General features: G+C 48.6%; 1 protein-coding gene across 1 annotated transcript in view; it reads right to left on the bottom strand.

The window, feature by feature from the left end:
- KLHL14 (kelch like family member 14) overlaps positions 1-12,814 on the bottom strand; it is a gene marked incomplete at its 5' end in the record, with an annotated part of 94,874 nt that overhangs the window by 18,422 nt on the left and 63,638 nt on the right. Inside the window, one exon of the mRNA XM_081097939.1 lies at positions 4,172-4,261. Within this exon, the coding sequence (XP_080954065.1) occupies positions 4,172-4,261 (90 nt within the window). The remainder of the gene's footprint in view (positions 1-4,171; positions 4,262-12,814) is intronic.

The raw sequence follows: 12,814 nt of genomic DNA, 5'->3' as shown, positions 1-12,814 counted from the left end.
CCAGGACCCAGGCTTTACTAGGTAAGTATAATGCAAGGAGGCAGACATGAGGGTTGCAGGTGTGTGTACCAGTGTGACTGATTATAGGTATAGACAATGGAATACAAACTCAGTACGGAGGGAAACAAAGACACAAGGGGCTGATGGACAGTGAAAAAGTGGTGGGGTCGAGTGAAGGAGGTGGCATTATGCAGAAAACAGTGGAGAGCTGCCACAGAGAGGGGCAGCAGGTGGTATAATCTGAAGACATCCTTTGAAGGGATGAGTCTTCGGGGCGGGGGGCTGGCAATGAAGAGGAAGTAAGAATTGCTACCTGCCTCCAATCCTATGAAGAGTGAGAAGGTCGAGAAACCCAGTCCCCATTAGAGAGGGTGGCTGGGAGAACAGTCAGGTGTTGACTAGAAAAGAAGTGGTTTAAAGACTGAGGCCCTAGAGCAGTGATGGCGAACCTATGACACACGTGTCAGAGGTGACACGCGAACTCATTTTTTGGTTGATTTTTCTTTGTTAAATGGCATTTAAATATACAAAATAAATATCAAAAATATAAGTCTTTGTTTTACTATGGTTGCAAATATCAAAAAATTTCTATATGTGACACGGCACCAGAGTTAAGTTAGGGTTTTTCAAAATGCTGACACGCCGAGCTCAAAAGGTTCGCCATCACTGCCCTGGAGTCAGACAGACCTACACTGAAGCAGCTCAGCCTCTTGCAAGCGGTGTGTCTGTGCATGTTATCCCGCCTCTCCAGGCTTGGTCTCCTCACAGGAGAACCACAATCATGGCTGGGAGCATTACTTGAAATGATGACGTGGGTGCTTGGCCAAGCTCCTGGCAAAAAATGAGTCCCCAATAAATACGACTCTTACTGCCAACAAGGTCAGCTGTGGTTTACCAGATGGACGGTACGTGGAGCCCCATGGAAAACACTGAAGGGGTTGTGGTGAGTGTGTGCTTCGGTTCCTAGCCCAGACCCCTGTACCAGGCTGGTGCACCCATTTCCCACCTGCTGTGAGTGTTGGGTGCTCACGGCCACAGCTGCTCCCACTCTGTAGAACTGACCTCAGCTGAACAGTCCCCTCCCTGCTCGTCCTGAGCCCTCACCTAGAAGAAGGCCTCAGCCAATGATTCAGGTTGACCTAAGGGCACAGGAGGCGGGGCTGTTTGCTTCATAGAGTAACAGTTCTCCTCTACTTGGGAGAGCCAATCGGTGGTTCCTCTGCATTTCCCCAGACCTACACTAGATGACGTCACATGCCACACAGGTCAGGGACAGGATGCCCCAGCACTGCAGGTGGGACCCCCAAGGTTTAAAAAGGGTCTTAGGGAAAGAGAGAGTGAGCTGCCATAGCGAGACTAAAAAGTAAAATTACAATACCGTACTTAAGGTTTCACTAAAATTCAATTCTGAGTAGCTACAGCGAGAGAGAAGATGCACATTAAATCCCATGAATAGCATTAGCTATAATTTTCAAAAGTGACTCAAGACTTTGGTCTGACAAGAACGTGTCACGTGGGGCTCACACGGAGCTGGCTGGGTGGTGACAGGCGTCCCCACAGGAAAGCAATGCTATGCGTTCTGGAGTCTTTGCTCACAGCATCTTCAATGAGGGCTTTCAAGCAAATTTCTGTTCTTCTCAGGATGGGGGGAGGCACACCAGGGAGGTTCACTGGCCAGTCTCCTGGGAGTCTGCAATAGTTGAAGGTAAAATCTTGCTTCTCTGAAGTAGAGGAAGGAGTATGTCCATCCTCATCCCCCACCGGGCCCTCTGAGCTGTGCGTTTGACAGAAGCGGAGCAGAAAGCTGCTGCGGGTCATCAGGGGGAGGTAACCCGGGGCAGGTTTTCCGGTGGTTGATGAGGGCGGGTCTCAGGGGAATGGCCGGTCACAGGGTTCTGTGAACACAGGTGTGGCAGAGGCTGGTACTGTGACGGCGGCCATTCACCTGGGAAGAGGTGGGCGGAGAGGGCTGCCATCGGAAGCAGGGCCCTGCGGTGGGGCCTTTGGTCAGGGGCTAGCTTTCGCCTGGCCTTTAAAGAGAAGGTTCTGCAGATCCTTTGCTCAGATAAACTTGATGACAGGACTGCACATTCCCTTACAGGTGCTCCGGTCAGCGGAAATCACCGCCGAGGAAGGATGGCTTAAGCAGTCATTGGGGTGTTTGTTGGGGGGGGGGGAGGAGGGTTTGCGGGTATGCCGGGGCCTTTGGTAGCATCAAAGTCGTCATTTCAAAGAAAAGCTGGAGGAGAGTGATGACATCATTTTCGCTCCTATTCTCTCAAGGCCAGGAGCTGTCCCTTTCCAGCAAGGAAAGCCCTGCACCAACAGGGCTGCAGGTCTCGCCGAAGAATGCGCCCTCGCTTCAGAGAAACGGTCCCGGAGGGTGGCCGGGTGGTGTTCCTTTAAGATCTTCTAGAATGAACAGATGTGCCGATTCTCTATGACTTGCCTGTGCAGATGCCGAAGGAGAGCATTCGCGCTAAAATACATGCGGCCTACGTAATCTCATCGGGATGTTCGGGCTTTAACGTGAAAGCGTGCACCTGCAGCTGTTCGATGGCTTCTCAGCCATGAGCACCCGTTACAAGAAGGTGCAGCCGCAGCTCCTCCACGTGCGAGCTTCCCCCAGACCGCGGTAAGGCTGCGTGTCCTGCCAGGCCCCGTGCTCCCCTCGGGACATGTCCCAGGGCTTCCTTTCTCTGCGGTGAATGCCCGAGGCACCCACACCAGCGGCCGGGGTGGCGGTGAACAGCGGAAGAAGCCGGGAAGGGTGGGACACCTGCCACGGGTCTCCGGGAATAGAAGCCGCGCTTCGTTACTGAAGCTGCATCATGACGCTGTGAGACGGAGCCCCGCGGTGGAGAAGGTGGGGAATCCTCGCAGCTGCAGCTGGCCACCTGCCTCTGGGAGGCCGTGCATGGCTGTGGCATCCATCCCTGGAGGGCCGGTGAGGAGAGGGCCGGCCACCAGCTCAGAGCTGAGCCCCCAGGCAGCCGGCGAGTGAGTGAGTGCGCTGCAGGCATCCTCTGCCAGCTCAGGACTGACCTTCTCTCCCCTCACAGCCCCCTCCCTGACCCCTCTGGTCCCGCGGCACTGACACACATCGCCCGCAGTCACAGACACACATCAGACACCCATCGCCCGCAGTCACACACACACATCAGACACCCATCGCCCGCAGTCACAGACACCCATCAGACACACACCGCCCGCAGTCACACACACACATCAGACACCCATCGCCCACAGTCACACACACCCATCAGACACCCATCTCCCGCAGGCACACACACACATCAGACACACATCGCCCGCAGTCACAGACACACATCAGACACCCATCGCCCGCAGTCACACACACACATCAGACACCCATCGCCCGCAGTCACACACACACATCAGACACACACCGCCCGCAGTCACACACACACATCAGACACACACCGCCCGCAGTCACAGACACACATCAGACACCCATTGCCCGCAGTCACACACACACATCAGACACACACCGCCCGCAGGCACAGACACACATCAGACACCCATTGCCCGCAGTCACACACACACATCAGACACACACCGCCCGCAGTCACACACACACATCAGACACCCATCGCCCGCAGTCACAGACACACATCAGACACCCATTGCCCGCAGTCACACACACACATCAGACACACACCGCCCGCAGGCACACACACACATCAGACACCCATCGCCCGCAGTCACAGACACACATCAGACACCCATTGCCCGCAGTCACACACACACATCAGACACACACCGCCCGCAGGCACACACACACATCAGACACCCATCGCCCGCAGTCACAGACACACATCAGACACACACCGCCCGCAGCCATGATGCTGGACAGTTACCAGGGCCTTTCCTGGCACACGTCCTCGTGGGCCAGCCGCTATTGCCTTGTTCAACAGTTACCATCAGGCCCCGCCGGTGCGGCTCAGTGGCTGAGTGTCCACTTAGGAACCAGGAGGTCATGGTTCGATTCCCGGTCAGGGCACATGCCGGGGTTGCAGGCTCCATCCCCAGTGGGGGGCGTGCAGGAGGCAGCCGATCCATGATTCTCTCTCATCATTGGTGTTTCTCTCTCCCCCTCGCCCTTCTTCTCTGAGATCAATAGAAAATATATTAAAAACTATATAGTTACCGTTCGGGTTCCACTGGTCCTCTCCGCCCAGCACGAACAGGAAGTTCTCCACCTCCACGACGCAGTGGTGGGCGCTGTTGTAGGGCATGACTGGAATGAAGAACAGACAGATGTGTGACCGTTTCCGCCTGAGCCCCTGCCTGTGGCTCACTAGGTATTTGCTTTCACCAAATGTACAGAACGGGAGATGAAGTCCGTCGGAAGGAGAGAGCCAACAGCAGAGCAGGGCGCCGCTCCCCTCCCCGCCCCCCCAACAGTGGCTCAGGGGCTGTGCCCAGCGACGGCAAGCCCGGCCCCTTCGGATGAGTTTTACGTCACGTTATTCCACAAATTAGCCAAGAACCACCTCTCACGCTGCTCTCAGTTCTCCAGCCCTTCCTGCCTGCTGGTGGGGCTCTTGCTCTGAAGCAGTGACTGGGACTCCCAATGGTCAGGGCGGGCGCCTCCTGGAGGACCTAACCCTGCACACCTGTGGGGCCATTCAGAGGCCCTGCCCCCCCCTTGGTTTGCTGAGATGCCCCCGTAAACACACTCGGGGTGCTGGGCGGCTGTCTATCCCCCAGCCCCGAGCAGGCCGGCTTTCCATACAGTGTTCAGTTTTTAAATTAAGGTCCTGCTGATTTAATGCCTCCTCCAAATGCATACGCTCAATTTCCTGTACAATGTCATTAGCAGCACAATCACACATCGCCTATCTCTCTGCTTAGGAGCTCTTCTGGAACGAAGATAAAAACCGTCAGGAACATCACGAATATTCATCCCGCTCACCTCGCCCGTCTCCCTGCCCCAGGCTGCGGGCTGCGAGGAGGGGGTGGCAGTCAGAAGCCCGTGAAAGCCAGGTTTCTCGGGGCTGGTTCTCATTTACATTTTCATTTGGGAGACACACACAACCAGAACAGGACACCCCTGTCCTCCTCCCGTCCTCCCCCACCCCCCCAATCACAGCAGCGCGGTGTTGACCTCTGCCGTGTCATCTCCTTTGTAAATGTGATCGTCCGCGGCATCAGTTATAACACATGCGGTGGCGGGGCCCGGCGACACCCGGAGTAAATGATGTCCTTGTTCGGCTCATCACATGGGCACCTTAAATCTAGGTGAGGAGAGATGGAGGTGATGTGCACGCTCAGGCAGGGAACGTATTGCCTGACACGGATCAGCAGAGCACTTAAGGAACCAGTGCGCTGGGAAATCAATATGACTCAAGGCCAGGTCTGCCTCCGGCTCTCCCTCCAATGGGGAGAGAGAGGGAAAGAGAGAGAGCGCGCCCGTCCTACACCCGACGTGTTTTGGAGGACACACCTCTCTCATCTTATTTTGTTGTTGTTATTATTATTATTATTATTATATATTTTTTCAGAATGTGCTTAGGCAGGCTAAGGTAGGCAAGTAAAAAGAATAGGAAACAGGCAAAGCTTTGAAACCCATAATGCAGCTTCTGAAAGAGCCAACTAGATCCTTGAAGCATTTTATTCAAGGATTGTAGGAGTTTTGATTGTTTTATCATGTTTTTATTTTTACTGTGACTATTCATTGTTCTTTGAACTGACAGCCACAAGGGAGAAGGCATTGCTATGTAAAGCCCTGATTTCGGGGATAATGTAGGAGAAATTGGGTGTGCCATTGGTTTGTGAGGTCCATTAATTAGGTGGATGGACACAGGGCGTCATCTTGGGAACGTCCTCCCCCCCCCCCCCTCAACCCTCAGTTATCTCTTTGGGAAATGCTTTCAGCCAGACAGATTCTGCAGCGTCGCCTCTTAGAATCCATTTGGAGCAGAGTGTGTGTTGGGTTCATTGAACAACTAAGATTGGATAGGTTTTGAACATCCTTGCTTTTTTCTTTTTCAAATGAACTCATCATTGTTTGGATTATGAGGATGGTTCCAAAACACCAACAACAGACTATGCTACCCATACGTTACATGTCTCATGAACAGCCTGATGCTACTCCGTTCATCATCGTGTCAGCTGGTCAGCGCAGACGCCTAGCCTTGATGGCCATCTGCTCCCGTGAGAAATGAGCGGAAAAGCAGAGGCCACCGGCTACAACCAACATGTGATGGCAGCCACTCTTCCAATATCTACTTAAAATGTTTGGCCCGTTCAATGTCCGCATCTTACAAGTAATACAAATGGTATTCTCTTCTTTGTAACTGGAAGTCCAGCTTTATAATACGGCACTGTCTCTGAAAATACAACTGTACTTGTATTTTGTTCTTGCCACTCACTTGTTCCCATTCAGGCAGGCAGACATTAAGTGAAGGAAATAATAGATGGTTTATCCTTAAGCCTGCTTTTCATGTGATTACCCCTACGGTTATGCAAACAAATGAAACGATTGCACTAGGGCCAGTGGTTGGCCAACTGCGGCTCGCGAGCCACATGCGGCTCTTTGGCCCCTTGAGTGTGGCTCTTCCTAAGCCTTAGAAGTACCCTAATTAAGTTAATAACAATGTACCTACCTATATAGTTTAAGTTTAAAAAATTCGGCTCTCAAAAGAAATTTCAATCATCGTACTGTTGATATTTGGCTCTGTTGACTCATGAGTTTGCCGACCACTGCACTAGGCTAACCACTGAAACCTTCCAAATAAGAGGGGGTCTTCGCAGTTCTAATGGAAAGGCTACTTGAAGGCATTCCTCTTTTTTTAAAAAAAAATATTTTATTGATTTTTTACAGAGAGGAAGGGAGAGAGATAGAGAGTTAGAAACATTGATGAGAGAGAGAAGCATCGATCAGCTGCCTCCTGCACATCTCCTACTGGGGATGTGCCCGCAACCAAGGTACATGCCCTTGACCGGAATTGAACCTGGGACCTTTCAGTCTGCAGGCTGACGCTCTATCCACTGAGCCAAACCGGCTTCGGCGAAGGCATTCCTCTTTATCGACACTTAGAGTATTTACTCTTGTTTTAAACCTCGTATGCTGTCTTTCTTGGCAGGATATGTCAGTATCCTCATTCCTGTATTATTGTCTCTTTTGAATTATTACCATGAATTGCGAGGCTGTAAATACGCACAAAAGCTCTTTGAAATTCTTCTGAATGTAAAAGGCTCCGAATTTATTAGAAGAAAATCTATATGAAATCAATGTTGGAGTTTTGCAAAAGACCTACTTTCTTTGACTTCTGATGGACCCTGAAGGAAAGTAAAATAAACAGGGCAGCGAGCAAGGGCAGACATCTGTTCAAGGCGGCAGGAGGTCCTGCACTTACCGATCACCTTTTGAAGAACGAAGGCCCGCCTGCCCCTCTCCCGCTTTCTCTAGAGGCGGACACTCGCCGCGCCCTCCCGAGCAGGTGCTGGAGGAGAAGTTTGTGCTCCGTGCTCACAGGCAGCCCCGTGTGCGTTTTTAGCGTGTCAGTCAGTGAGTCAGAGGGAAAGGGTAAAGAGAAGCTAATCAGGATGAAATGAGATTAAAGGCTGTCTAATTTTACAGCAACTGTGATCCATCAGCCACTGTGAAAGTGACAGTGGAAATGAATGATGGAGACAGACAGGTGGGGCTGTACATTCCACTGATTTATCCTCAAATGCACTGGGCCTTATTTTATTGAGTGAACATGACCGCATTTATCATGACTGTCATCTAAACCCACTTCCCTCCATTTAAAAAGGTCACTTTACTCAGAGGGAGCAGGGGAGAGGCACTTTCAATCAGACTTAGCATCTCCTCACATGTGTCTAGGAGGCCCTTTGTGAGAATGCTCAACTTTTATTAAACAAACTACAAGTGCGGGAAGGAAAGGGGCAGGGGGAGGGAGGCCAGAAAATAGAAAAAGAAGAAACCTTTGGACATCTGTGGGAATACACTCACTTAGTCCCTAAATTTGAAGCAATCTGTATCATGTTTGCCTTTATCACTCCGAGGGAAATTCTATTCTAGCCTGGGAAGTGAAATCAAACGTTTGCATGGAATATTTTTAATGAAGGAAGTAAGAACAGGTGATACTATACAGTAAACGTGGGAAGGCTATTGAGTCCCAGTATTTACTCTGCCGAGTGGCCAGTCATCACACACTCAGTAGATGTCAGCAACTGCTACAAGTTGAATCTCGGCCACGATTCACGCATATGCCGGTTAATTGTTTCCCCTTCACTTTAAGGCCATAAAAATCTCAGTTACACAGGCTTTTTACTCTTCTTCTACCAGTTCAATAAAATAGCCTGGAATGTTATGCATCAAGTTAGTCTTTGAAGAGCATTTTGTGCTACTTTTCACAATAGTAACCATCATGTACCAAATATTTACTATGTGCCAGGCACTATGCTGGTGCTATATCTACATGTACATATATACACACACACTTGTATTTATATATAGGTACCTAGATTATATTGCTGAAAATATAATACCATCTTTTGTTCTTGCCACTCATTTGCTCCCATTCAGGCCAGCAGAAATTAAATGGAGGAAATAATATATGATATTATAATGTATGATAAAATATAGTACAGGATAAAATATACCTCTATTTGATTTATCTACATCTTTCATTTAATACAGCTAACTACAAGGGAGGCATCACTCACTCATTTTATTTCTCTAAGAAATACTGAAGTTTTAAGAGGTTACGTCACTTGTTGAAGGTCATACTCAGCTAATGAATGGCAGAGAGGACCCAGACACAGGGCTACTGGATCCCAACCCGCGCTATCCATTTCACTCCACTGACTCTCAATAGGTGTGTGCGCCCAACCAGCAAGTCATTACTAGTACCTGTGTCTTCAGTGATGTTCCTGAAATCCCTGTATAATTTTTTGTGTGCTAAATCATATGTTAAATGTCTATTATTTTCATATTTAAAGGAATCCTAATTAAGGCAAGTGGGCACTCCTTTAAAGTTTTTGTTTGTTTGTTTTGTTCTAGAAATCCAATATTCAAATGGTGGGTTTTCTTCAAGTAGGATACCTTTGCTTGAGGGAGCAAGGAAAACAGGGAGCAAACAAGCCAGGTAAGGGCGGGTAGAGTCTACTGGCAGATTTTTAAGCAACGAGCACCTATTTCAACCTTGTGAGCAGATTCACCGTGTCTTGGGCATAGAGGCGCTTTGCTTGGCACATGCAATGTGCAGGAGCTTGTGTGTTTGAAGGCCTTATTCTGCTGGAGAGCGACACTTCCATTCCCTCCCCTATGTCACATCTGAGGAAGGTGTTCCTCTCCCTAAGGAAGTTACGGGAATCCTCCACAACCACAGAATGTCCACAAACATCCAAACCGCGGGTCATCGTGCCTATGCCAACTTCATAAAATCGCTAAATAAATGATGATTGGATATTTATCACTTCGATGTCACATTTATGAGGGCCTTGATTTCCTCTTGGCCTTAAATACATAAACTTGCAAAACTGTCGAATGTGACATACTTCTACCTTGTTTTGAAAAAATAATTAATGTTCATGGTAAACATACAATCTTATAAAAAATAAGGGTATGGAGGACCCATAAGTCTTCACCCCATCCCTGAGCTGCAGCCCTTTGGCTTCCTGCCCCAGAGGCCATCACTGGCACTGTGTTCTTGGTTTTCCTTCCAGAAAGATTATACACAGGAGTCATTTCCTTTCATACAAATGGCAGCAGTGTTCAATGGGCACAATGTTTACTACTTTGCTTTTTTGCACTCAAGAATCCATTCATTTATTTACTCCCCACAATCAACTATTGTTTTCAGCGGCTACTCTATGCCAGGCCATGTTGTACCTGCTGGGGAGGTCATGAGGAACAGCAATAAGGAATGTTCTGGTCAGGGGAAGCACATAGGCAATATCTATACAATTAGATAGGCAATTTTGTTTCCAAGGACAAGTACCATGAAGAAAAATAAAGCAGGGTCAGAGGAGGGGGAAGGACAGGGTGAGGGGTTTTGAGAGCAGTGAGGGAAGGCCTTTCTGAGTGGGTGGCTTTTGAGTAGAAGATTGAGGGAACCGAGACATGAAGGATGGAGAAGCAGGAACAGTAAGTGCAAAGGCCCTGAGGCACCAGTGCAGGGAGTGTCAAGAACAGCAGGAAGACCAGGAGCAGCGGGGGTCTGAGATGAGGTTGAGGTGCTGGAGGCAAGGACCAAAAAGTGGTTGGCATGTAGATGCGAGAAGTCCGTCAGAAGGCTGATGGACTTTGATATTCAGCAGAGCTGAAAAATCTGCATATTATTACCTGCTGCTGGCTGAATAGCTGAAGGTGTTCCCCTAACCTGATAATCCTTTTATTGTTTGCTAAACTTTACCTTTGATATGTCTGTTTGCTTTGCTAAAGGGCATATCTATATTCCAGTAAATAAAAAGCTGATGGGTCCGGAGATTCAGTGAGCTTCGCCACTAGAGTGAAGTCTCTGCCTGGCTTTCCCCCATGCCTTCTAAATTTATATATTCGTTTATGTCACAGCCCCTTCTCCAGATTCCTGAACCCTTGCTGCAAAGGGTTGCAACATCAAGGGGAAACCCAGGGCAGATCAGGTGCAATGGTGCAGTCCTGGCCACAGCACAACGTTGGATTACTCACCACCACACTCTTGTAACAGCCCCACAGTGTTCCATGTGATGGGTATCCTACAGTGTGTTCCATGCCTTCTGATGGCCATGTATGAACTCATTCAACAAACTTTACAAACATTCATTATGTGTCAACAGTTTCCTGGTCGCTGAAAACATACAGGAACTACGCTGATGGTGTTCCTATTCTGGTAGTGCTTACATTACAGGGGACAGAACACAAACAAATAGATATGGGGCACATAGGAACACAGCCAGGTGGTGACGTGATCTACAAAGAAATAAAACAGGACACTGCGTTAGAGAGGGAGTGCCTGGATGTTACTCTGGCTGGGGTGGTCAGGGAAGGCCTCACTGAGGAATGGTCCTTAAGGTGGAATTTGAGGGGAGAGAAGGAGCCAGCGTTAGAAAATAAGGGGAAGGAATCCATGCAGACACCCGGAAGCGGGAATGAGCTGGGTGTGCCTAAGAAGCCTGGAGAAGCCTCCATGCCTGGGGCAGAAGAGAGGGCCAAAGACGCGGGAGGGGAAGTCGGGAGGAGGGCGGAGGCTGGCGAGGTGGGTGTTTATAAACCAGGGGAGGCGTGTGGATTTTATTCTTAGCTTGATGGAGACACTGGAGGGGTTTGAAGCAGTAGAATGACATCATCTGGTTTATGTTTAAAAAGATTACTCTGGCTGATGTAGATGTTGTGGGTAGAAGAGGGAAAAGAGGGGGACCAGAGGGGGGTGTCTGGGTGAGAGACGATGGATGCTGGATCAGGAAGGGGCCCAGGGAAGGAGAGAAGGGACACATGCTGACAGCTGTTCTGGTTACACAACACACACACCCAGGAGTTGATCTGAAGGATTAATCCCCCCCCATGTGAAGCTTCTGGGCTAAAGGATGGGTACATTTTACATTTTCATGGATACCATCACATTGGACCCCTTTTCACCCTTATCCCTTTGCCCATATGGTAGATGAACAATTGGGATAACAATTGGGATAACAATTGGGATAACAATAGTTATCATTCAAATCTGCCTTTATTTAATCGTGATACAGGTTTAGCATCCTTTCATATGTTTAAAACCCACCTGTGTTTTATAGATTTTTTCCTGCTGGATTTTGACTTCTTGATATCATAATTCATGCTACCTGTACTTATATTATTTCTGTCTTTAAAATGCTTTTCTATGGCGTTATCTTAACTGGCAAAATACCAGTAAATGATCTTTTGAAAGCATGGCATTGCTAGAATACCTATTTGTGAAAATATTTACTCATTGAAGCAAATTTAAAGAGCAATTACATGCTGTTGAAAAAAAATATATACACCTGAAAGAAAGATGCCTCACTTTAATAATATTCAGTGAGCATTCCTTGCCATGGGGTTGTAGAGGTTTTGTTTGTTTGCTTTACTATTTTTTTTTCCATTTTTACAGTAAGTGTAATTGAGAAACAAAACTGTTTAAAATTCCCTCCTTAGTTTAATCCCGCCACCCAGCCTCCTGCAAAGGTCTAGCGATGGGGCCAATGCCTCTCAGATAGAAACAGACAAACGATCAAACATCTGGCAGCAGGCAGTGCCCAATGGAGATTATTGATCAGCTACAGAAAAGGCTCCGTTCCTTTTTTCCTGCTGTATTTGGATCGTACTATCTCTGCAAACTACTAATAAATGGAAATGTGTTGTGCATTGGGGATGACTTGATCAGCATGGACAGTTCATCTGGAAAATTAAATCCCGTAGGAAATTCACATGGTCTGATTCCAGTGCTGAGCTGGTGGAGGCTCTGAATTAACCCAAAGGTTGTCAACACTTCCTCCCTCGTCCCCAACTGGCTCTGCACACAACAAGCCGGGTTCGACATAGTCCCACTGGAGACAAAGTCTTTGAAGTGAGTTCAAGATGCATAAATCTGAGAAAAACGTGCACACATGCTATGTTTTGGAGGCTGTGCAAAAGCCAAGAGAGCGTGTTCCTCTGTCCTAGTTCAACACTGTATCTTCGGCAGTGTCTCCCGACACGGAGTGCTGCTTTGTCAGCCCCTCTCTGTCCAGCATTGCACGAAGGCAGGCCATTACAGTTCACTTGCCAAGTCATGACACAACTAACAAACAACCAGTGTCTTTGGGCGTCATCCCTACAGGATCTGTGAGCTCCTTGAGG

This window comes from Myotis nattereri (genome assembly GCF_964212035.1).
Source record: "Myotis nattereri genome assembly, chromosome: 8".
NCBI classification, from domain to species: Eukaryota; Metazoa; Chordata; class Mammalia; order Chiroptera; family Vespertilionidae; genus Myotis; species Myotis nattereri.
The sequence above is the reverse complement of the archived record's forward strand: the minus strand, read 5'-3'. Positions and strand labels throughout refer to the sequence as shown.